Here is a 24,769-nt window from a genome sequence, read left to right as displayed (position 1 = left end):
AATCAGAAAGTGGAAAAAAGGTCTTGCAAAAGAAAAAAATGCATGGAAAGTTATAGAACTAAAAAGTAAGATAGAAAATGCAGAACAAAAGATTATACAATCAAAAGAAAATGAAAAACGGGACTTGGAAGAAAAAACCCTATTAAATATCAAGCAAAACCCCAAACTATTATACTCATATGCGAAGAAGATGAATAAAAGAAGAATAGAAATAGGCCCTCTGAGAATTGAAGGAGATTAACGAATGAAAAAAAAGGAAATTTGCAACATACTGGCAGAACGATATAGAGAGAATTCACCCCTAGAATAGATAATGAAGATAATGATATAGAAGTAAGGGATGAAAATAGTGAATATTTAGCTGACATAGATATTAATGAAGCTGATATTGTGCAGGCTATTAATGAAATTAAAAATGGAGCTGATGGAATTCCTGCTATTTTGTTAAAGAAAGTAGTTCATTCTATCGCAAAGCCACTTGCAATATTATTAAGACAAAGTGTTAAAGATTACAGGCAAGATATATGATGAGCAACAAATTAGCATATATTGACCCCTACTTTCAAAAGTGGATCAAGACTAGAGGCAAGTAATTATAGGCCTGTGAGTCTAACATCACATATTATGAAAGTGTATGAAAGGGTAATGAAAAAAATAAAAATATATGAAACATTTAATAAAAAAATAATTTGTTTAATAAAGGACAACATTGTTTCGTACCCGGAAAAAGTACACAAACCCAACTGTTAGTCCACCGTGAAAACATATTCAAAAATATGAAAAGCGGAAATGAAACAGATGTGGTTTATTTAGACTTTGCAAAAGCTTTTGATAAAGTAGACCATAATATATTGGCGAAGAAAATTAGAAAACACAATATCGTGGATAAAGTAGGAAGATGGTTAAAAGAATTTTTACACAACAGAAAACAGATAGTTATTGCAAACGACGAGAAATCGGATGAAGCCACGGTAATATCCGGTGTGCCGCAAGGTACGGTGTTAGCTGCAATACTGTTTGTTATTATGATTGAAGACATAGACAATAATGTTAAGGATTCGGTAGTGAGTAGTTTCGCAGATGACACAAGAATAAGTAGAGAAATTACTTGTGATGAAGATAGGAACGCTCTACAAAGAGACCTTAACAAAGTATATGATTGGGCAGAGGTAAATAGGATGGTATTTAACTCTGATAAATTTGAATCAATAAATTATGGAGACAGAGAAAGAAAGCTATATGCATATAAGGGACCTAATAATGAGACCATCACAAATAAGGAAGCAGTTAAAGACCTTGGTGTGATGATGAATAGGAACATGTTATGCAATGATCAAATAGCAACTCTGTTGGCAAAATGTAAAGCAAAAATGGGAATGTTGTTACGGCACTTCAAAACAAGAAAAGCTGAACACATGATTATGCTTTATAAAACATTTGTTCGTAGTCCACTTGAATATTGCAATATGATATGGTACCCACACTATCAAAAGGATATTGCACAAATAGAGAGTGTACAAAGGTCCTTTACAGCTAGAATAGAAGAAGTTAAGGACCTAGACTACTGGGAAAGACTACAATTCTTAAAATTATATAGTCTAGAAAGGAGAAGAGAACGCTACATGATAATTCAGGCATGGAAACAGATAGAAGGAATAGCAGAAAATATCATGGAACTAAAAATATCAGAAAGAGCAAGCAGAGGTAGATTAATAGTGCCCAAAACTATACCAGGAAAAATAAGGAAAGCACACAGGACATTAATCCACTACGCACCAGCATCGATAATGCAGCGTCTATTCAATGCGTTGCCAGCTCATCTGAGGAATATATCAGGAGTGAGCGTAGATGTGTTTAAGAATAAGCTCGACAAATATCTAAACTGCATCCCAGACCATCCAAGATTGGAAGATGCAAAATATACCGGAAGATGTACTAGCAACTCTCTGGTAGACATTAGAGGTGCCTCACACTGAGGGACCTGGGGCAACCCGAACAAGATGTAAGGTCTGTAAGGTAAGGTAAGACTCTGCAGCAGATCGTGGATGCTAGGCACGCCCTGCAGCCGCAGTGGTCCATACCTGTCCAAGGTCGTCTCCCACGGCTGTAGCACCTGCGGTAGCACAGACAGATTAGTAAGAGGGGTTCCCTCACGCACGGGGGGGGAGACATGCCCCACCACGAACGGAAGGAAGACCCCAAAAACAAAATACGAGGAAGCTGAGCGGGGGGCAGGAAAGAAGACGAAGAATCGGATACCAAGGGAGTCACGGGAGAGCTTTCCGACGACTTCCTGGCAGACCTTCGCTTCCCCTACCCCGCACAGCAGTGAAAAGTAATATGAAAATGAAACAGAATACTGCACTTGCAATTCACTTCATAGAACTTAAAAGAGGGAAAAATCAATTCCCGGTAAGAGCGGAAACTTGATCCATAATAATATGATGCTATCATAAATATATATGAAAATGAACAATACTGCACTTGCTATTTTCACTTTCACAGCAATAAATCGTAAGGATTAATTCCCGGGTAAGAGCGGAAATTGATCCAAAATTAAATTTGATGCAATTAATAAATGAAAATGAAAAGAAAACTGCATTGCGAATCCACTTTCATTGCATTCTATTCATACAAAATAAGAGGCTCTTGCCGAGCGCAATCAAGCTCTCGGCAACGAACGCACAGGGCAAAAATATAATGAAAAAGAGTACTTACATCTTTCAATTACACACTTTCGCCCAAAATACATGACTCGGCGCGAGTGTGCGCCCGCCTCGGCACCGAGACATAATTCAAGGGTTCAATTCATGAAAAGAGCGGAAATCGCCGTCACTACGGCGATAGCTCCATGTGATTCATAATTAAGTAATGAAAATGAAAACAGTGTACTTACAGTTTCATTTTCTTTAAGTCAAACCAAACCATTAATAAAAAAACACAATATAACAAAGCATACGACGATGAATGCGGGCAGAGAGCGATGACGAACACGTCCTTCACACCCGCGGCCGAAAGCAAAAGTGATTCTTCACCTCTCGGGCGCCCGCACGATCGGACAAGCAGTTAACTACCGTTCTCCCCTTGTTCGAAGCTTACGACCGTCCCAGCTGCCGCTAGTTACCTTCCTATTGTTAAAGGACCGAGGGTTTGTATTACGTATCGGAACAAATCCCTTTAAAAAGATGGTCAAACTCGGACGAAGTCCACCAGACCTTAGCAGACTGTAACGCCTGTCTGCGTGAGCTGTCTACTATACTGGAGAAGTCCCCCTGGGAGGAGGCAGGTACTCCCAGGCCTAGACTTTCTCCAGTAGCGTACCATACTCCTGACTTCGATGCTAACTTAGCTGGTGGAAAAGCAAAAGAGTATTTTCCGTTCTTTCTTATCCTTCATCCAGTCATTCACACGTTGAAGGGCCTTCTTCGCCGAAATTGACAGAGTCATCTTAAGGAAAGAGGACTTCTTTGGAGTCCTAGTCTTGGAAAACTGGATGCGTAAGGGAGATAAAGGAGCTGTCGGTTTGAATTACCCCTTCAAAAATAGAAAGAAGACGTGAAGTCAGAATCTTGTAATCTGAAGAAGGTTCCGTATTCTTTTCCTCAACTAATTCCAATTCCTCTTCTGCTGAAGAAATGTCTTGCAAATCACTGTCGTGTTGACACTTCGCTGACGGAATAACGTCCTGCCGCCTGCGTCCTGCGGCTAACGAAGAATCGGCGTCCTGCCGCCTCTCGATGTCCTGCCGCCTGCGTCCTGCGTCCATTGTAGACACATCTGCTTCCTGTCGCCTGCGTCTTGCGTCCACAATTGATCCCGAGTCCTGACGTTTGCGTCATGCTTCTCCGAAACCATTTTCTTCTTCCTGCGTTCTGCGTCCTGAATAACCAAGCGATCGCCTGTCCTCGTAGCGCCAGTGCGTCCTGCGTCCTCAGCGAACGCGTCCTTGTCTTCCCTCTTAGAAGACTTAACGGGAAGGAAATCGTCCTTCCGCCTCGAAGATGCCTGCACAGGCGCATCCCAAGACTTCACAAGAACTGCCAGCTTAGACTGCATTTCCCTTAAGAAACCCTTCGTACTATCTTCCTGAATGGCAGAGGACGAAGGAGGAGGATTACGAGCGGGGACTGCGACGTAACGGAGAGCGATCTTGTACTCTACCCGACGGAGAGAGACGAGGGGAAGACAAAACAAGAAGATGGAGGAGAGTCTCTCATCGAAATCCAAGGACGAGAAGGCCGTACTAAGTCATCTTTAGCACGAAAAAATCCTCTTCCTCTTGATCGGAACTGCGTCCCCGTCTTCCGAGGAGGACAACACCTCAGGACTACTCCAAGCCTCACGATCTTGAGCATGTCTCTCGAGAGCGGTCGATGTCCTGAAAGTCCTCTTGAGGGGGCGAGACACAACTGCATACCGACGTTCCCGCTCGGAAGTCGAACCATCCGAGGACGCACACTTCCCAGTTACGCCTTTTCTGCGGCGAACTGCAACAGCCTGGGAACTTGCAACAGGACTGTTCGAAGGGACGCCTGACCGCGACAAAACCTCTCTCGCCTCCCTTCGACTGTCGACATGCCTTCTCCCTGGGTCTGGGAGCTTGACAGAGGTCTAGGTCTAGGAGCACGAGAGAGACGATCAGACGCCCCCTCCACTACACTTTCACTGACATCAAAAGCACTAACTTTATCCGTAAGTCGCTGTATCTGGTCGCCCATGGACGCAAGGGCAGCGAACACCTTCACAATCTGTGTATCGTTCGCCTCCTCCGATACAGCAGCGGGCGCAGGAGATACCTGGGGAGAAGGAACTACCAATTCTACGTAGGAGGAGCTGGAGAGGAAATACATTCACTTCCTTTTGCTAGAAGAATTCGACTTCTCACTACGAGAAACAGATCTCCTTACACGATCTTTCTCAAGCCTTTCAACATATTTCATAAATATCTTCCATTCCTTCTCTGATAAATTCTCACATTCCAAAACACCTATTCTCCCGAATAACACACATTCTCTCTACACTTCTTACAAATGGTATGAGGTCGGACCGAAGCTTTCGGCAACCTTACCTACCACCCCTCTTTTACACAAACTCTAAACATACTTCCAGTATCAGACATCTTTAAAGAACAATCCAAAGCGAATGCCAAGCTAACGTTTCCGAGTACAATACCAAAGATCCATGAAAAGTCAGCAACGAGAATGAAAATCCTAGCAGGGAACCACCAACAATGTTGCCGGTTCGGCTGGCAGAGAAAATCTGGCCCAATTGGGAACGGTTCCTAGCACTAGCGCCACGGTAACGGGGTGGTGGTTGCCTGAACTACTAATAGGTTACTAGCGTTTGCCGCGAGTTTTGAAAATTTCTGCCAGGTGGAACAGAGAATATAGCTATATATATACCTGCCAGGTAAGTGTCATACATTAAACTATGCAGTAAATTGCTCGGTAGATCTATATTACTATTCTGCGGCGACCTAGACTATGGCAGTTGCGGTTTTTCTATGCAGTTTTACCTCCTGAACAAGAATTTCAAGTAATATTTATTTGGAAGACTGTAATTAACCCCCAGGGGCTCGTACTAAACACGGCGAAATACATTTGACGCCCCAATTCCAGGTGGCTTTCGTATTCGTGGGGACGAACGATGCGGAATGCTTATATAGAAATACCAAATGTTGTGCCCATACTGGGGGCTTCATCCAGGTAAGGACTAAAAGTTCTTAATTACATTACGTTCATATGTCAGATTACACCTACCAGATAAGGACCAATGCCTTAGGTTGGGCAAGTTGGGTTTGAAGGCATCCCTGTTATTGTCCTTGCTGCATTTTCATGCTTGCAAACCAAGCATTATCTTTTATTATGTTGTGATTGATTGGTTTCTATCCTTCATCATAGTACGCTGCATGTTTCTGGTTTTCCCCCCACCTAAAAACCCCATCTTCCCTCTGGTGTCCCCATGAATATTAGATAGAGCCTACAGGGTGGAGAAAAACATGAGAACCAGTTGTCTGCACCAAAATCATAAGTTAGAAATGCATAAAACACAATATAGGCTAACTAGGAATTCCAGCATCACTGGAATGCTAGCTTACAACAGGCTAGCCTACATGTAGCTAGACAGTTTTACTATTTGTTCTAGCAGTTTAAACCTATACCAGCATAGGCTACCTACTGAACAATCTACAAATAAAAATTAGCTTCGCCTAAGGTTAACGTACTTTTTGCAACCGAGCTGATGGGCTCTGCTTAGCCTTCACATCAATACTCACCCAGTCACATCTCATCTTCTGCAGTTTTTTCCGACTGAAAGAAACTGGTTTCTCTTAGCTGACAGAAATGGATAATCGTCAGGCTAGCCCAACACTGGTGTGCCCACATCGGTGTATCTCGGGCTACCTACCGAGTTAAGGGCTTAGGTAGTAGGTTAGGCTACTACTCGGAGCGGCCGACAAGGTTACGGTAGGCCTCAAAGATGCCAAGCAAGGTACTTCCTGCCTTCTTTGCTCAGCCACAACGTGCCAGGGGCAGAAATAACACCTCCACATGTCTGAGCTCGACTAAGTACTTCCTGTCAAGTCCCCTCCTCAGCCAATGCAGCATTTATAGGGCTTCTTCAAGGAGACTTGAGTCACAACCTACATGGCCACTTGTTGACGGTAATTTATATACCGTGAATGACCTTCTGGCCTCCCCAGTTAACTTCAGTAACGAATTAGAGACATTAACTTACCTGGTCAAGACATTTTAAGGCAAAAATGGAATTAACTGCGGTACAAAATCGTCCTTTCAAAACAAGTTGCTCTCCCTATCAGCCATGTTCGTGGAGGCAATTTTAATCACTTGTTCGTTTCCGTTGAAACGAAAAGCAGTATTCAAGGACTACTCATGAACACGGTGCATGGTCGATAGAATAAAGTCAATTGTAATTTGATTTATTAATACCCAGAAATATAAATGTTTACTCCTAACATCGTCAACATAGCAATACCTACGATTTAAAACTGAAGCCAAGTCTAAAGGCGTTCGAACGGAAAGCTGGACGCAGGAGAATCCGCCCGCTGATTGGCTTACGGTATTGTTGTCATCTGAGGCTTGAAGCTGATTGGTTGCTTCCCAGATTTATGTAGAGGAGACTGTTCTTCATAAATGTTTCTTCACCTGTTTCAGTAATCGTTTTTATTTACCATGAAACCGGTGCTAATTGCTTTCTTTAATGATGGAAATATAGTCTGACAGCTAAGTGATCCTTCCGTAACGATGGATAGGAGAACAAAACCGAGACAACGACAGAATCTTCAGTTAATCGCTCTTTACTTATGATTATATATCTGATAACAGATAGTAGTGTTTTCGATAGGAAGGATAAGTATTATCTACGCATTAACACATAATTAAAGGTCATTACTAAATAAAGTATAATAAGCTTTTGGTTATACAGTTTCATACTCAAAGTAATGAATGAACTTATTCACATTCCCAAAATTCAAGCCGTAAACACTATCTTATCAGAGTAGTCCACGGATGTTGTATGCGTAAAAGGCAACAGTTAGTCATTGGTGGATTAATAATGTAGAAAAGAATGATAGCAAGAATAGGTGCAGCGAGTCAATCGCTGATTATAAGATCCTTGGCTCTACTGGCGAGTGAGTCGGTCAACCAAAGATAACGCGACTCAGACTCACAGACAGAGAAAGACAGTCAGTCAGTCAGTAGATAGGACGGTGAGAGGTAGTGCCGGTGGCGTCGAGTGAATGCATTGACTTGCGTAATCGTCGTTCAACGCAGTATGTTGCCGTCACCGTGGCCGCCATGGGTTGTGTAGAAAGCCGCAAATTAATCGAAAATGTGTCGGGTCACGGTGACATTAAGACAGTGTATCACCTCGACGACGCCTTCGGGGAAAAGAGCAAAAATCGGAGTGGGGTCGAGGCCGAGGTGAAGAGCGAACTCCGCGTCGAGGAGTACTCGAACATCGCCGAAAAGATCAAACTCGACAGACAGATCAATAAACACAAGTTTAAGACGAAATATGATCCCCGGATCACGGCCAAGTACGACATCAAGGCCCTCATCGGGAAGGGCACGTTCAGCAAGGTGGTGCGGGTCGAGAACAAGCTGACGAAGCAGCCCTACGCCATCAAGATCATCGAGAGCAAGGAAGGGCGGGAGGCTTTCGAGGCCGAGCTGGCCATTCTGAGACGCGTAAAGTGCCCTTACATCATTCAATTAGTGGAAGTGTTCGATAGTGTCGATAAGATTTACATGGTCATGGAACTGGCCACGGGCGGAGATCTCTTCGACAAGATCATGGCCCGGGGCCCGTTTTCGGAGAGGGACGCCGTCAAGGCGCTGAAGATGGTGCTGGAAGGGGTCAAGTATCTCCACAACCTGGGCATCACCCACAGAGACCTCAAGCCCGACAATCTCCTGTACTATCACCCAGGGACGGATTCCAGGCTGATGATCACCGACTTCGGGCTGGCGCATACCAGGAAGTGAGTTGGCCTATTTTTGCAGATTAGCTTTTAAGTCTTTTAAATGATTTGCAAGCGATGTTGTGCTATAATTGAGACCTTGACATCTGCTCGGATGATTTCGTTTGGATGTCTTCCTTTAAAGGCAATTGCCCCGCCCACTTGGGGTCTCGCCTAATTATCTAGTGTGGGCGTGTGATTGTTATGGAATCTTAGACCAAGTCAACATTACTTAACTTAATTCGGGTCCTGTATATTTGTGAAAAGTTTATTTTTTTTTGGGGGGGCGGTGGGTGGGGGAGAGACTGTCGTACTTTAAAAAGTTAGTACCTAGTATAATTTATAGAACAAATTAAATTCAGATTTGATCAATTTTTGTAGTTCGTAGACATATTTTAAAGAGTATTAGCCTAGTCTCTTATTACCTAATTTTCCTTATTTACATTTTAGTTATTACTTTAGTATTTATTTAGGTCCGTGGGATTACAGTATTTTGCATATCCATTCAAGTTTTGCTACTGGCTAGTAATAGTAGGACAAGGCTGTGCTACAATTTTTTTTTACGTAGTACTACAACTTTTATTTTTCCCCAGCGAATAGTCATACTAAAAGATTCCCACTGCCTTGATAAAGGCTAGAACGTACTTTATTCCCCGGTGGTACTTTTGGCTTAATTATTATGGTTAAAGTTTTTTGAATCCCCAGATAATGTCAATATAGCTTGCTCTAGGCCTATGCACTCAACCTTTTGGGATTGTGGGTGAGTTCAGTGTGTTTCATTAATGGGTATCCACAGTCATGTGACATTGCACCGTTTGCTGGTCGCTCGCTTAAAGGACCTGTCACGTTTTCAGAGGCGGCCAGGCGGGATCATTTGGACATCAATTGATGTTGTGCCACCAGAAGGCGCTTGTGCTGTCAGTTGTATGTCGAATTTGCATTTAAAACAGAGACGTATGAATTTGAATGATAACGAAGTCATTCGAGAAGAGATTCGTTAAGAGAATGGCAGGCAGTTTAAAAATCCTAGTATTAGGTTACCCATGCTTCTGTGGAATCGATTTGAAAAGTGGTGTCGGTTGAGAATATTCTTCCCGCGCAAACGCTGCAAGAAAACGGGCGGTCGTGTTCTGCGTATAAAATCCCCCAAATTATTTTTGTCGTGATTGGAATGAAATTGGACTTCCTATATCGTTATAATACTGAACATTTTTTTCGTGCGATATAATTTTTTTTTTTGTGGGTCATACAATTCTAATGTGAAGAGATGTCAGTGTGTGTTTTAGCGTCTTAGGGTTTCTTCCGAAATGGAATTTTTTCTTATTCTTCGATGAGTTTTTTTATTATCTTTTACGGATTATTCACAACGATTTATTTTATCGCCTTGAAGTTTTACAAGCTTTTAAGTTAATGATGGCGAAAAGGTAGCTCGCGTAAGCAAAATGCTGTAAATTTAATTTTTTAACTGGCCTAGATGCAATAATTTGGGTACAATTATTGAAAATGGTATACTCGCATACATTCAGGTACCGGCTACATTACAGTAATGTGATATATATATATTATAGATGAAAGAATATTTTACCCAGATTGGGACTATTTTTAGTTGGTTATTTAACCTTCATCTGTTAAATAACCTTTGTTATTTAACCCCCAACTGTTGACTCATTTTGCTATAAACGCTAAGGTTCAGATGACTTGGGTTTTAAGGACAAGTCACATATAATGTTATTTCCATGCCTTAGACCACGATCGCCTTACCAGTAAAGAAAAAGTAATCATAAAAAAAATCGTGTTGTCACGCTACCTACTTAACGTCAAGAGATTTGTACCATAAGGCAGTCGTATTTGCATTGAAGGTAGCAGTGCTATAAATACTATTCATCTCGTAAATAATTCATTCATTCGAACGTACGTGAAGGACATTACAATCACTGTTGGAAGTATGGCTACCCACATGCTGAAACATTAGTTTTCTAACATTTTGAAAATTATCCGGTCTTGAAGTCGTACAATATAGCTTTTGTACTATAGGCTAATGATAATTCTGTTGTAATAATTTTATGTCTTCATTTGGTACCTAAATGATACGCCGTCTCGCTACGCAATATAGAAATGGGTGTATGGAATACTTTGATACATGAAGGGCCTAGTAGTACTACTTAAACTTGCGTCCCAAGGAGCTTACGCCCTTTGGTGGATACGTACCGGGTTTAATACATGTTTACAAAATTTTGCATTTAATGTAATATTATTTTCAACGAATAAAGATGGTAACCAATCCTTTACCATATATATATATATATATATAGATATATATATATATATATATATTATAAATATAAATATATATAAATAAATATAAAATATATATATATATATATACTATATATATTTTTCCAATCCGTTGTGGGAGAAGTCTTCCCGAATATCAAGTAGATTTGCTGACTCATTCCGCAGGATTAAAACTCTCTCTCTCTCTCTCTCTCTCTCTCTCTCTCTCTCTCTCTCTCTCTCTGAACACACACTTGCAATTTAAGCATCGTGTGATATACCCTGTACAGGGCATACGTAGGGTTGAATTCGTAAATGTTAAGACTTATCCGTAAAATAATCGTACCTTGTCAACTATGGTGGATTGCCAAACACATTCACGTGATGATTCTGAGCAGATTGGCAGTGGTCTCCTCCCTTGTTACTTGGTTCTTTGAAGGCTTCTCTCTCTCTCTCTCTCTCTCTCTCTCTCTCTCTCTCTCTCTCTCTTTCTCTCTCTCTCAGCAGGCTTGGGCTTAGTCTCTCATGTTGCGTTACTTGTCTCTTCCCTTACCTGTTTTCGCGTTAGAGAAAATTATAATTTATATTTATGATTCTTAATGAACTTTTCGAATATTTGGGGCCGGAATCATTTCTCGTGGGACACGAACCCATAACCGCTCTCTAAGGCTCCCAGGGTATGTTGAAAGTGGCATTGTCTATTAGCCTTATAAATGTAAACGTCACAGCGAGCACAGATGAGATTTTAACAGGTCTCAAGAGAGCAAAAAATTCATGTTGTATTGATAACTTTGAGTAGTGGTTTATTGTTTATGGAAGATTATATATATATATATATATATATATATATATATATATATATATATATTGTGAATGTTTTATTATGTATATTTTCCTTTTGACCTTATTTGTAGGCTCTTCTGATGGAAAACGTTTTTGCAAAGGTAAAGCAAAGATGGTAATCGCTATTCTGGTATTATATTATATATATATATATATATATATATATATATATATATATATATATATATATATATATATCTGCAACTGATCTATCCCTTGCCAAACGGAGTCTTGATAGAAAGAGTAAAAACCAGCACTTATACATAAAACATCCTTATTTTGATATGACTACCGGTTTCGGAGTAACTGTCTCCATCATCAGGTCTATACAAAAACACAGAAAGAAAAGAAAATCACTATAATACAATCGATCATGAGAATGGAGTAATGTTACACAAAGGTTACATTGTATATATAATAAAAAAAATAATGTACAAGCATAAAAAAAGGAAAGGAAGCAATATTAAAAAAAAAAAAAGCAAATACCTGCATCATGAAGGCATACAAACATACACACTAAAAATTTAAAAACAGCATCTCCGTCGACCTCTCGTTGTTACTGAGGGAAAGTTTCAATTTTAAAGTGTAGAGACTTCTATTACCAGCTCCATGGGGGCCACTCGACTAGAGAGAATGGAAAATGAATCTAACCTTAGAAGGTAATCACTATTTTCTGCGTGATCCCGTATGGCACTGAATGGTGTTTTGCTAAAAGCCTGTTTGTCGTAACTGATCTTCCTAAGTGTTCAAACCATCGTACACGTGCTTGGCGTTTTGTTTTTCCCACGTAAATTGATTACAGCAATTGCACTCGTATTTATAAACCACATGAGACTGTAGTTCTGGCGGTACGATGTCTTTGTACTTAAACAAACCACCAATAGTATAGTTAGGCTTGAACACTACCCTAACATTAACTTGAGGATGAAATTCTCGTAGTAAAAGTTTTAGTAGTCTATTTTTAACAGAAAAACTCTTATTACCATAGAAAAACAGTAAAAATACAGATACTGCTTTATTGGCTTTTGGAATGGAAACTTTCTGGAATATATATATATATATATATTATATATATATAATATTATATATATAGATATCTATATATATATACATATATATATATATATATATATATATATATATATATATATATATAGTATCTATAATGGCATAACGCTAGAATAGCGTTGAGCATCACTGCTTAACTTCTGGAAAGACTTATACCATCTTCAGAGCCTACGAATAAAGTCAAAAGTAACATAGCCTTAATGTAAGGCAGTCGCATTGAACCTAAGTAAAACAGAAGGGAGTGAAAATGAGTGAATTTAGGCTAAAAAAATTCGCAGATAATCAAAACGACAGTAATGTCAACTTGCACGAATGAAGCGAAACTGAAGCACAGGTCAATTCAGAAGAAATTCCGCCCAGAGTTGGATTCCTGCATTGAAAAGTTTTAAAAGTTCTCCCTCGACATTGAGCGTTATTCACTCCGAGAGTGATGCCCTAATGGCCGAATGAGTCTGTCTTCCCCTTGCAATGTCTATAGTTCTTGAAGAACGACCGAAGCGCTCGGACAATCTTGTCAAACTTGCCTTTCACTCTTTCCGAAGTTTGATGCCCTACAGCGACCACACTTGACGTTCATAGACGACGCCAGAGCAAAGGTCATCTGCCACCTCATCTGGGAACTTGATAATGATTTGTTCATATCGCTGGAGAGAAATAAAAAAACAAACTTCAGGAAACCAGTTCTCGAGGTGGTTTCGTATTTTGGAACAGTGCGCCTGTAAACATATGGAGCAATAATAGGTATATGCATCTCTCTCTCTCTCTCTCTCTCTCTCTCTCTCTCTCTCTCTCTCTCTCTCTCTCTCTCTCTCTATATATATATATATATATATATATATATATATATATATATATATATGTATATATATATGTATATATATATGTATATATATATGTATATATATATGTATATATATATGATATATATATGATATAATATATGTATATATATATATATGTATGTATATGAATAACTTTATCACGAAGTATATAAAACGCGATGCTATGCATAAATAAAGGTTTTTTTTTGCCACGAAGGAAAAAAGGGTCGGAACAAGACCGAAAGTACTCGGCTATCTCGCTTTTCATTTTTTCCTTCGTGGCAAAAACCTTAATATGTATGTATGTATGTACTATATATTATATATATATAATATTATATTATATATATATATATATATATATATATATATATAATACTAATATAATAATTTATAACGCAACACGGGTTGGTGTGCCGTATCTGTAAACTTAGCAACAGTTTCATTGTTTTCCTGTGTATACACAGTATATATATATATGTGTTTTGTGCGTGTGCATGTGCTTTTATGTCTGCGTGCTCGCGCGCATAATGATGATTGGGCGCTGCGGCTTCACATAGTAACCACAATCAATTTTCATGTTCCGTGAGTCACACGGTCAGTCGTATTTGTAGAGAGAAAGATTCACACCACGACGAAACAAGCGTAAACAGAGTAAAACTAGTTTCCAGTCGCAGGTTTTCCTCCCTATAGAGTGAACAGTCAGGCTCAAACCAGTCGCCAGTCCTTGCCGGTTAGAACGTGACTGTGTCGGAGGGTTTTTGGGGGGTGGAATTTAATAGAAAAAAAACTAACATGGAAAATTAGATTTATGAGATGAAGAGGAATACAATATGATAATATGAAGGAGCTTGTTTTCATTAATAGGCCTTTGATTTAGTGGAAAGTATAACTGGACATGTTGAAATGCTTATAAAAGATTTTTGTTGGACTATTTACTAAAACATTTCAGCCTATATTCATAGTTTTCAACTAGACCCCACGTATGCCTATGGGCCATCACAACAGTGAAACATGTCATGAACACGTTGGCAATTTCTCTTGCCAGATGACATACAGGTTGAAAAGAAGTCCACGACCGTGAGTGGAGAGACAATTTTTGCCAATATTGGTTAGACCTACCAATGTATCATTAACGGCTCTGAAACTTGTTAGTGATGTCTCCGCGACAAGTTACTGACATGTTAAAGACATTTTACTGTAGGTGGGGCCAGCACCTTAGGAAAAAATTGTAGTTCAGTCCAAAGTCTAGAGTATACGTATTCTACAGACCTTGGTTTGGCGCAACGCGTAATACAAGTAGAGGCCTATCCGGTAGAAATTGACGTATCTGCTCGTTATAATCCTTAGGCTTATACCGTGTTACCAATGATGGCCTCGTTTGATTTTCCGTAGATCAGTCGAATTATATGTCCATGATTGCGACTTTGTACTTTGCTTAAGCTACGAAATAATCATTGAAGTAATAGTTACCAATCATGCATTCTCATTCCCAGAGGACCTTTATTCCTCGCACCGTTGGACTCTGGAACAACCTCCCAGTCTCCCAGAGGATGTTGTGCAATTGGAACTTTTGAAATTCAAGCAAAAATGCAACTGACTACTATTCTCCTTGCATTTTAGTGCATTTTTATGTATTTGTTATTTTATTAATTAATTTATTTCTTTTTTTTTGATAGGTAAGATCTCTATGTATTTTTTTTTTTTTGCCTCTTACTTCACCTAATGAACATGTACTTTGGAAGCTTGAATTTCAAGTCAGTGGTCCCTTTGGTGGGTTTATTCCATATTACTAGGGTTCATCTTCTGAATAATAATGCAGATTATAGTTTCCAATTAATGATAATCATTGTAACAGATATAAATCAACAATGAAAAAGCATCCGAACTTTTACATTGATGGCTTCGACATTCTCTTTGGCTATGGGGCTCTTTTTAAACTAAGATAATTGTATTACTATAATGCTAATAACGATTAGTAATAATGACAGTAGACTAATGTTAGTGCAGGGGATTTGGTTGCGAAGAGACACCCGCCTTTATATTGTGATTTATGATATTTGTTTCAATCGTTTGAAATAGAAATAGTAACATTAAATTGACAATATTATATATGATCATTGCAGTAGAAAAATACTAGTATATAACAGGATTACTTTGTTGACTGCCACTCTCATTCCTCCAATGATATTATTGGTTATAGTGCAAACTATCATTCTGGTGATGACGATGAAGACTAACATTATAGTAATACTATTAACGGGAAAATTAGTTATAATGATACAGTAATAATATTAGTATAATAGGCTTCCCTGGGTGAAGGTTTAAACCCTCCTGTCTTGATGGGCAAAGACGCTTTGCTGTCTTTTCCCCCACCACCACCTTCCCCCCCTTCCCCCGCCCCCCCCCGCCCCCCCAACCCCCACCCCCATCGATCGACTGGGGCGTATTTATTTTCACATCCATTCATCTCACAATCGAGCTTTTGTCTCTTCTCTCTTATCCCCTTCTCTCTCTCTCTCTCTCTCTCTCTCTCTCTCTCTCTCTCTCTCTTCTCACAGCACAGTAGCATTTGCTGGCTCACAACCAAGTAGAGTAGACTCCTTACGGGGGTTAGTGCCGTCATTGCATCACACGTAGACGTGGTGCACTGTAGGCATTTGTTTAATCCAGTGTTTGCCCCCCAAACAACGGTGTTATCCCCCACATATTTTTAGCCGTTTACTTTACCTCCTTTCCCGTTTTTTTTCCTGTCCAGCCTCTCCAACTTTTCTTAGTACAACTTTTTTTTTTTTATCCCTGCTTCATCTCCTGTATTTTCTGGATGAGCTTTAGTTTGCTGGCCAACCTCTCCAACTCTCTATTTTGGCTGTCTCGAGCGCTGTCTCAGATCCACGTTGTTACTCGTGGATCTGAGTGTTAGTCGACTGTTGTGGTTCATAACTCGTGCGGAAGGAATGGTGAATAGAAGTAAACTGACTTGAGGTGTCAGTACTTCGAAAAAAAAAAGGGGGTGGGGGGGGGGGGTGGGGGGGGGGGGAGCCTCGACGAGGTAATCGCGTTCGTCATATTTATTTATCGTCCCCCGCCACTGACACCACTTCAACCCCCTCCTGCCATGACTGGGTCTTCTCCAGGTTGACCTTCGACCTGAGGTTGACCCCCTCGACCCGCTTGTGAAGGGTAATCTCAGCCGTTTGTTTGATCAAGTCGCTCTGATTGTCCCTTGTGTTTTGCGACGCCAGTGCGCTGTTGAATATCAGTCAGTCAGTCTCTTGTCTTTGGTGCTTTTTATTTTTTTTATTCTTAGATAGTGTTTATTTGTATTAATCCGAAGATATACAATTTCGTAGTGGAATTTGTACGCTTGTCATTGTGGACAGAGGAAGGATTTCTTCTTGTGTATGTGATTTTGTTATCGTTGGGCTTCTAAGGTATTTGTGGTCTGTCAGACGATCAAATGTCTCCTTTTTTTTTTTTTTTTTTTTTTTTTATTGTGATTGACTGATGATGAGAGAGGCAACTTTCGCTTGCCAGCCATATTTGATACTGAGTGAAACTTATGCTAAAGATTTTCTCAGGCCCCTTGGTGCCTGGTGTAGAGAACAATTTAAAATGTAGATGTGTATATATATATATATATACTATATATATATATATATATATATATATATAGTATATATATATAAGTATGTGTTGTACGCTTTTTAATGTGTAACAGCCTTTAATGAGCCCCACCTGTACACTTACCATCGTCCCCCTCAACCAACCTTCTCACCTCTGCCCCTTGTATAAGTAAGCCAAATGCAGGTACCCGTGCCCGAGTCCCAAGCTTTTGGAGGGTACGTAACGTCCCGATGGTCAATGTTGTTGGTGTCATTAGTTTTTGTTACTGTCATGTGGGACTGTGTATGTATAGACGACGTGTGTGATTATATATATTATATATATAATATTATATATATATATATAATATCTATCTATATATATATATATCCATATACTATAATATATATAATATATATATATATATATATATATCTATATATATATATATATATATATGATATATACACATACATGTGTAGAATCTATAATGGTGTAGAATGTATTGGTCCCACTTGTTTTTTTTTTTACCAGATACACATGAAATTATAATAATAGCCACAATGCCCTCTTAACTTCTTGAATTGTTTGCTCTTTTTTTGGATACACTTGTCACTTCAAAGCCTGAAGATTCCAAGTTTCAAAGAAATTCAAGAAGTTAAGAGGGCATTGTGGCTATTACAATTGCATATATATATATATAGTCTATATATATATATATATATATATATCTATATTATATATATATCTATATATATATATATATATGTATATATATAGATATTATATATTATTGTTTATGTCCTTCCATTCATGTACGTCCCAGGCCTTGAACTTCAAAACAACTCCGAATCGCTTCAGTAAACGCATTTGTGGTTTCCCAAACTGACCTGTTCTCGCTGTACTTCAAAGGTATAAGGGACTTACTTATTTCCCGAGAAATAGCTCGCCCTTGACTCTTCTTGCAACGATAACAAGTGTCTGTATTGCGGATCAGGGCATCTTTGGTGTTGGGTATTTTTGGTGGACTGGTGAATTGTTATATATATATTTTTCCCATTGGTTTGAAGTGCTATATGGAATTTTTTCTTGCTCTGGGAATTGTTTGTTGTCTGATTCTTTAAAAAAAAAAAATGACCGTAAAGGTATTTCAACCATATACAACACATGCTTGTTATGGTGGCCGATGGCGTTGCGTTTCAGATTACATGAGAAGTGACAGCAATTCAGTATATTCAGCAGTAATCAAATATTTGTACGGTATATTCCATAATATACTTAATGACAGTGCATAGTCCATAAACTCGTCTCAAGGACTGTTCTTAAGTTGCAGCGAGAGACAGACTATTTCCTTGTTTGTACTGGACCTTCGCTACTATTGATTACTTGGCGTTAAGTTCTGGGTAAAGTGTTCCGTGGTCTGCTGACGAAGTCCTTGCTAGTATTCTCACGATGCCAGAGAACTTTTAAATCAACAGATGAGTTTCCCCCGAAAGTTTATATATTGTTTGTTTTATTCATATGATAATTATACACGTATCCTTTGAATACTTCGTCGACCAGAAACCTGATGGAAACTAGCAAAACGAAAACTAGAAAAAAGAAAAATAGTGTTGACTTGATGCAAAGGAATTCGGAAGAGAATGTTAGATTTATTGGACTATGACATGCAGCGATCGTTACCGCCTGACCCAGCCAAACTTTGTAAACGTTTTCTGTTCGTGCATAGCAATTTGTATGTTGAGCAATAGCTGTTTTTTTTTATGGTAAATGCTAATAATGACAGCTTTATTATATATTTATTCAATTCATGCGTGTTAGGTTCAACTCTCGTCTTTCTGTCGTACACTTCATGCTGATTTGGTTTTCCTGCTATTTGTTATTGTTACGGTTTTAAGAAAGTTTATTTGTTCAAGTTCTTGGTCATTTTAGGCTTCGTCCAATTGTCTATTTCACTGATTAATGGTAAGTAATTGTTTCAACTGAGTGGAAAAATTTAAAAGCCTTGAAAATTACTCGAAGTTTGGTAAAGTTGTTCGTCTTTTGGGCGCTTGAACACAGTACGAGTGATGACACATCACTGGAAGCATTTCACAAGCAAATCACACATCAGTGGAAGCATTTCACAAGCAAATCACACATCAGTGGAAGCATTTCACAAGCAAATTCACACATCAGTGGAAGCATTTTACAAGCAATTCACACATCAGTGGGAGCATTTCACAAGCAAATCATGACTGAAGGTTTTGAAGGACAACGTCCTCTCCTGTCGTCTGTGTCTGGCCCACCTCTGATCATTTCTTCTTCCCCGGTTAATGCAAAAATCAAGCTGTTGTTTACACTAAGGTGGTATTGCAAACTTATATTACTACTTGTTGACGGCTTATCCAGGTCCCGCACCACTTCCAAAGCGCTCGCAGGACCCTCTTTATCAAATAAAACATTTTATTCGTGTAATGTATTGAATCACCCGGCGAATTCCACATACACTGTTTGATCTTCCCTATCATGGCATCGATTAAACGAAAAGGTTTCAAGGTTCTCTTGAAACCTTTCAACTCTGAACCTGCCTCAGCTCAAGAGTAAGTTTGTATAATCTGGGACTCTAGAACCTTAGCTTATAGGGACTGCGATGCCCAACATTGTCATGTGGCTTAATTATTTCACTGGTGCACTGTAGGCATTACTTAAGGATCTTGGCATCCCTTCGGACCCTAGCTGCAACGTCTGTCATTCCTTTTACTGTACCTCCATTCATATTCTCTTTCTTCATCTGACTTTCCACCCTTGCTAATTTTTTTTTTTTTTTTTTATAGTGCAACTGCTTTGAGGTTTCCCTCATGTTACACCTTTCAAACCCTCTTATTGTCAGTTTCCCTTTCAGCCCTGAATGACCTCATAGGTCCCAACGCTTGCCCGTGGGCCTAAATTCTATATACTACATATGTACATATGTTCTATTACGTGTAATGTGTTTGCTTTAATTACACAATACTTGGAACTATACTGTTTGTTTCCATCTGTCCATCCGCCTGTGGTGTTTTTGTATGGTAACACTGCGTCCCGGGCTTTAGATAGTTACATTCAGCTTACATTCAACAATAATACTAACCCTATTTCAAATATTAACTGTGTAATTCGCATACAGTAAATTATCAAAACACTTTTCAGTTGCAAATGTACATCCAGATATCCTTTTATTTACCTAAAACTTGCACATACCGTAACTATTTAAAGCCCGGGACGCATTTAGTTTTATAACAAAAACACCACAGGCGGATGGACAGATGGAAAAAAACAGAGTATAGATACCCACGGCCTATATCTGCATTCTGTTAGCGACGTAATCAGACCTAAATTGAGCAATGTGGTTACCAGCTTGCAGTGAAACCACAGAAAAGTAATTTTCCGGGAACTTTGAATATTTCAGGCTTGTATTTTTTTCCCCCGGCGGTCTTGGTATTTCCCTCGAACTCCAGTATTGCGTCATTGTTGCTGATAAGGATATATATATTGAGGATTAAACAGTGAAGCAGTTATTATTCCTATTGCTCTTATCCTTCGTAATGTTGTTTTTATTTTGCTGTAGTATATATGCCCGTGGTGAATGTTAACGAGAACAAAAGAAGAAAGTATTCATCTTGAACTTATATAGAATCTAGTTAACATTGTTCACCGTTCTGAGAAAATAATATACTTTTATAACAGTATAACTGCAATTTTATGTATAATATATATGGAATAGATTCACACAGTAAATATATCTATTTATCTATATATATATACATATATTTATTTATAGAAATTATATATATGTCTATTTATTTATATATTTTATGAGCGTGTTTTTCCACGACATTGAGCTGTAACCTAACCAATCGAATTCACAAATACATAATTGAATTTTTTTTATACCTTTAGTTCTGAACTCGGGGAAATTTTGTTTCCGTCCTTTAAGCTTCAACCTAATTCACAAGTTTACAGTATAAGAAATGAGTTATCAAAGGCTGAAGGGATTTATTTGTAAGTTCCAATGGGTTCTAAGAAGAAAATATATTAAGTCCCCTAGATAAGCGTGGCAGTGTGTCCTGGTACTCTCTCTCTCTCTCTCTCTCTCTCTCTCTCTCTCTCTCTCTCTCTCTCTAGTCGGCTTTAATGACCCTGGTATTTGTAACGCAGATAATTTCCAGTCAGTCAATCAGCTGGGGTGTGTCTGTGCGTGTTGACGAGCTTCAAAATATAAGGTAAATAATGCAGTTTAAATATGATGACTAATTTTGGCTCTTGCAGTGGTAGGAATAAGAAGATTTCGGTCACTATCGGAATCCCAATGGTAACGCCTTTACAGTAAAGCCCAAAGTTGAGAATCTTGTGGTAACCATACGTGGTACCTTAACATATTATTATTAACAAGGTCTTTAAATATACTCGGAGTATATTTAAAGGACCTTGATTATTAAGATACATCCTGTTCGTAAGGAACAAACCCAGTGTGGCCATTGACTTGAAATTGAAGCTTCCAAAGAATACGGTGTTCATTGTAAAGAAGTAACAGATTATTATTATTATTATTATTATTATTATTATTATTATTATTATTATTAATTAATTTAGAAGATGAACCCATTTCATGAGGAAGAAAAGCCCACCACGGAGGCCACTGACTTGAAATTCAAGCTTCCAAAAGAACACGGTGTTCAGTAGAAAGATAGAAAGTAACAGAAAATAATGGGAAAAATTGACAGAAGAGAGACTTAGAATATATTAGTCTTAAAAAGTTCGCCTATGTTCGTGACCTTGCCATCCCACGGATCTACAGCCAAATTGAACGATGTGATGGAATGTTAGGTCATTTCGAAGAGAGAAAGTGGGCTACTGGACTTGTACGGCCTTCCTTCGCGTGCTGGACAGGAAGTGACGAAACCAAGTAGTATATAGCGTTGGCACGAACACTATGAAATTTTTGTATGTTTACCAGTTATTAGTGGAATTGATTAGAAATTTATAGGTCCATTAAAACCGGAAACCTTTCCTCTCCATTTTAACTTCCCCATAGGGGGTAGTGCGATTCTAATCCGGTACCACTTATCTAATGCTATAGTTAGATCTTGAAGGGCCTGGACGCGATAGTCTCCCTTCCCCGTATACAAAATTTTCTACCTTGAAATTGTTCAGTAATTTGACTGCACTAATTGTTCTGCAACAGAACACTAAGTTTTAAGATTCTCTCTCTCTCTCTCTCTCTCTCTCTCTCTCTCTGCTTGTGAAATTATGTAAATGAAGATCCAGATGGCCAGAGTGGAATATATTAACACCACAGCTCTTTAATTGCTGCCGAAATCAAATAAATAAAAAAATTTATGCACAAGGAAACCTCTCTCTCTCTCTCTCTCTCTCTCTCTCTCTCTCTCTCTCTCTCTCTCTCTCTCTCTCTGCCGAAAGAGGGAACGGTGGAGGAGCAAGGAAATGGAGAATTGGTCAGTGATACTGAGCAGGTTCTTTCTCAAGAACGAGGGCTTGTATAAATATGAATATGTCACGCCGTTGTTTTCCCATTTTATATAAAGTTTTAGGTTTTTTTTCCCTGGTCACCGATAATCTTCACATAGCTTGAGCTTTCTCTAATTGTTTTGAATTTGTTTCAGTATTGTTTTCATCTGGAAAGGTTTCCAGGCGCTGATATTTGAAATGAGGACGAAAGCCGATTGCCTACTCTTTCCTTTCATCTTTTCTGTGAGCGTTTCTTATGTTTATTTAAATTTTAGAAGATATTCACAAACTTTCGCTCTTCTTCCTAGAAAATTGCGATTTTTAGACCATCAGTATGCTTATAAATATTTATTTTGATAACTTTAGTATTGTCATTCTGAGTGGAAGTTTTATGAACTCTCGTAAAACTAAATTTGAAAAATGTATGCTGGGAGGCTTCACGTCATTCAGTCTTGTGATTTGAATAGACGACTCATTAAAAAAAATAGATTGGGGCCTTATAGCATAAACCTCCGTATTTTGGTAAAAACTTATGTGAACAAAGCTTCTCACGATTAGGAAGTAGAATTTTCACTGGAGGTTTTATTTGCTTTACTGATAATCTGATCTTGACGTAAGTGGAATTAAGCAGCGATGAGTTTGGGCAGTTCTTGAATGGGTAATCATAATGCCGTGCAATAGTATGTCTGCAAGGCTGCTATTCTATTGATATTTAAGAACTTCGAGTTTGCTCAAGACTCGGATTGGTGACCATCAGTGAAGAGGGGACGTTAACTCCTGTGACGTTCTTTAGGGACATGGGTATGTCTGGCAACCTCATCCTAGGACTGGTCCTCTTGGGGTGCGTCACTTTATTTGAAGATTGTACCTTCATCTTGTCTTCCGCTTTGTATCTTTGCTTTGTAGATTAATTTGATTGGATTGAAAATTTAAACTGGGTTCTGGGTCTAGAAATCTCTCTCTCTCTCTCTCTCTCTCTCTCTCTCTCTCTCTCTCTCTCTCTCTCTCGTATTTTATTTGGCTGTATGTCGTTGTTGTCTCTGTTGTGGATATCAGCAGAGCAGTAGCATCATTAACAGCACCATTTGATAAAGAACGCTTCCATTTTTTTTTTTTTTTTTTTTTTTTTTTTTTTTTTTTTTTTTTTTTTTTTTTTGTCGAGGAATATATTTTGTGGGTGTGGTTGACGTCCGTTGTAACTGACACGCTTTTGTCTGTAGATTCTTCATTATCACCATCAGTACTACCACTACATCACCTTCATAATCTGTGTTCCTATTTGCCTGTATAGTAATGTAGTAACTGTATGTTTCTTTATTCTTTAAACACTTCATGAATAATAAGTCCAACGAGATTAGATTTTTCTTGGTTGAATAAGGAAACAAGGAAATTATGTAAAAATGGTCATTCTAAGTGTAACTGCTATTTTTACATAAGAGGATATAGGTGAAAATAGTTACACTATCATTTTACTCAGTTTCTCCTATTTCTTGTTGTACTTAAAATCGTCTAACTTTGTATTTCGGACTTCATATTTAGGAAGCATTGAAAGAGGACTCTTATTTTGGAAGCATTTAAAGACCATACAGCTATTACCCTGAGTATGGGCTAGTATGAATATAGATAATGAGCAGCATGTGGCTGTAGTGATGATGGTAACGATGAAGAAGCTAGTGACAAAAGCTTGTCAATTTCAGTAGAAAGTTTGGATCTTTATTAGATAGTTACCTACGTTATCTGCGACTAATATTTCTTTGGGGTCATTATCTATGTGATATTTAGTCTTCTGTTTGTGGTTTTACGGTCATCCCCAGCGGGCTTGTACTAAATACGCGGCAGAGAATAGGGTGTCGTCGTCAGAAAGCAGATTATTTCATTCCCTTCCCCAATCCTTTCCAGCCTTTCTTAGAATTCAATAGTTTGTGTCGAAACTGAGTTTACTCTTGACGATGGGCTAATTCAGGATAAGAATAGTGTAGCCATGGGTTCCCCTCGAAGGACGGGAGTTCAGTTGAAAAATGGAATTCTACGAGTCTGAGTTGGAATATAGTATTATCTAGTTACTGGTACGTTCAGTTGTGAAAATATTGCCGCCTCGTGTTCCGGCCATTTAACCCTGTTTGGCAGTCTAAAAACATTATCTGAAACCATTTCGCTCTGGATTTAATTTTAATTGTACCTTCCTTCG

At 38.7% G+C, this 24,769-nt stretch overlaps 3 protein-coding genes across 3 annotated transcripts in view; 1 reads left to right on the top strand and 2 right to left on the bottom strand.

Moving 5' to 3' along the window:
* LOC135223466 (cyclin-Y-like) overlaps window positions 1-6,599 on the bottom strand; it is a 124,543-nt gene extending 117,944 nt beyond the window's left edge. Inside the window, exon 1 of the mRNA XM_064261886.1 lies at window positions 6,275-6,599. The gene's annotated coding sequence lies outside the window, so the exon portion shown is untranslated. The remainder of the gene's footprint in view (window positions 1-6,274) is intronic.
* Window positions 1-6,886, bottom strand: part of LOC135223928 (uncharacterized) — a 49,196-nt gene extending 42,310 nt beyond the window's left edge. The window contains exon 1 of the mRNA XM_064262850.1: window positions 6,736-6,886. The gene's annotated coding sequence lies outside the window, so the exon portion shown is untranslated. The remainder of the gene's footprint in view (window positions 1-6,735) is intronic.
* An 802-nt stretch (window positions 6,887-7,688) lies between these two features.
* LOC135223465 (serine/threonine-protein kinase H1 homolog) overlaps window positions 7,689-24,769 on the top strand; it is an 81,036-nt gene continuing 63,955 nt past the window's right edge. Inside the window, exon 1 of the mRNA XM_064261885.1 lies at window positions 7,689-8,500. Coding sequence (XP_064117955.1) covers window positions 7,815-8,500 — 686 coding nt within the window. The 5' untranslated portion in view covers window positions 7,689-7,814. The remainder of the gene's footprint in view (window positions 8,501-24,769) is intronic.

This window comes from Macrobrachium nipponense, chromosome 10 (assembly GCF_015104395.2).
Source record: "Macrobrachium nipponense isolate FS-2020 chromosome 10, ASM1510439v2, whole genome shotgun sequence".
Classification (NCBI taxonomy): Eukaryota; Metazoa; Arthropoda; class Malacostraca; order Decapoda; family Palaemonidae; genus Macrobrachium; species Macrobrachium nipponense.
Note: the sequence above shows the minus strand (reverse complement) of the source record. Positions and strands in the feature narration are given on the sequence as shown.